Source organism: Apaloderma vittatum, unplaced genomic scaffold (assembly GCF_000703405.1).
Source record: "Apaloderma vittatum isolate BGI_N311 unplaced genomic scaffold, ASM70340v1 scaffold42665, whole genome shotgun sequence".
NCBI lineage: Eukaryota > Metazoa > Chordata > Aves > Trogoniformes > Trogonidae > Apaloderma > Apaloderma vittatum.
The window spans coordinates 14,048-14,942 of record NW_009717326.1 but is presented as its reverse complement, the minus strand read 5'-3'; the positions used below and the strand labels follow the sequence as shown (position 1 = coordinate 14,942).

Here is an 895-nt window from a genome sequence, read left to right as displayed (position 1 = left end):
CTGCTGTGAGCCGCTCCCTTGTTTGTGTTACAGCAAAACACAGAGAGCTCCTACCCCAGTATCTGTATGCGTGAGCCTTGCTGAAGAGGCAAGTGTTCTGGCGGCTTTAAAAACGCGCTACGTGGGGCTGGAGGTCATTTCCTCAACCTGTCTTTGAGCTTCCTATTAGTCTGTTGTTCTGTTTTCCCTCTCTGCAGCTGGCTGAGGCGGGTGGGTGAACTGTCTGCAGGGAGAGCAGCCCAAGGCTGTTGGGCAGCTTTGTAAGGACAACTGGAGTTGCTGTGCTGCTCCTTACAGTGACGTTCCTTGCTTTGCAGATACCCTGCAGAGCTACCTGCAGCAAGTCATGGCACTAGGGTACGAGGAGAAGCCCGAGTATGAGGCCCTGCGGCAGCTGTTCAAGAAGCCCCTGGAAAAGATGAAAGCTTCAGCATATGACTCCGTGGATATTAGAATGGTGCCCTGAGTAAGTGCCAGAGTTGGCATTGCCAGCCTGCTCCCCGTGCCGTGGGGGGACTGGGGGCAGGAGGTGAGGACAGAGCAGGCTGGTCCTTGAAATCTCTCTTGGTAAGACCTCCTAGGGTGTGGAGGAAGCACTGGCTGTTCAGCAGTCCCTGAGACCAGGCTTAGCCTGTGTTACAGCATGTGCTGCCTCAGTTTGGTTTTTTTCCTGGGAGTGCTTGTCCTTGGAGGAATACAACTATAGTTAATAAAGCAAAGGCTGAACAGTCTGCAGGGGTGTGAAGGTGTTACCGAAACAGACTGATGCAATCTAGTCCCTTTTCATATTTTTTTTTTTTTAATAAACTGGGGCTCTAGGCAGTGTCTTTTTGTTTCCAAAAAGCAGCTTGTAGTTTTAGTGTCTTGGGCCTGTAGTAGTTGGGCCTGTAGTCTA

General features: G+C 51.2%; 1 protein-coding gene across 1 annotated transcript in view; it reads left to right on the top strand.

The window, feature by feature from the left end:
• VRK3 (vaccinia related kinase 3) overlaps positions 1 to 466 on the top strand; it is a gene marked incomplete at its 5' end in the record, with an annotated part of 5,559 nt that extends 5,093 nt beyond the window's left edge. Inside the window, one exon of the mRNA XM_009869838.1 lies at positions 318 to 466. Within this exon, the coding sequence (XP_009868140.1) occupies positions 318 to 466 (149 nt within the window). The remainder of the gene's footprint in view (positions 1 to 317) is intronic.
• Positions 467 to 895: the final 429 nt, after the last annotated feature.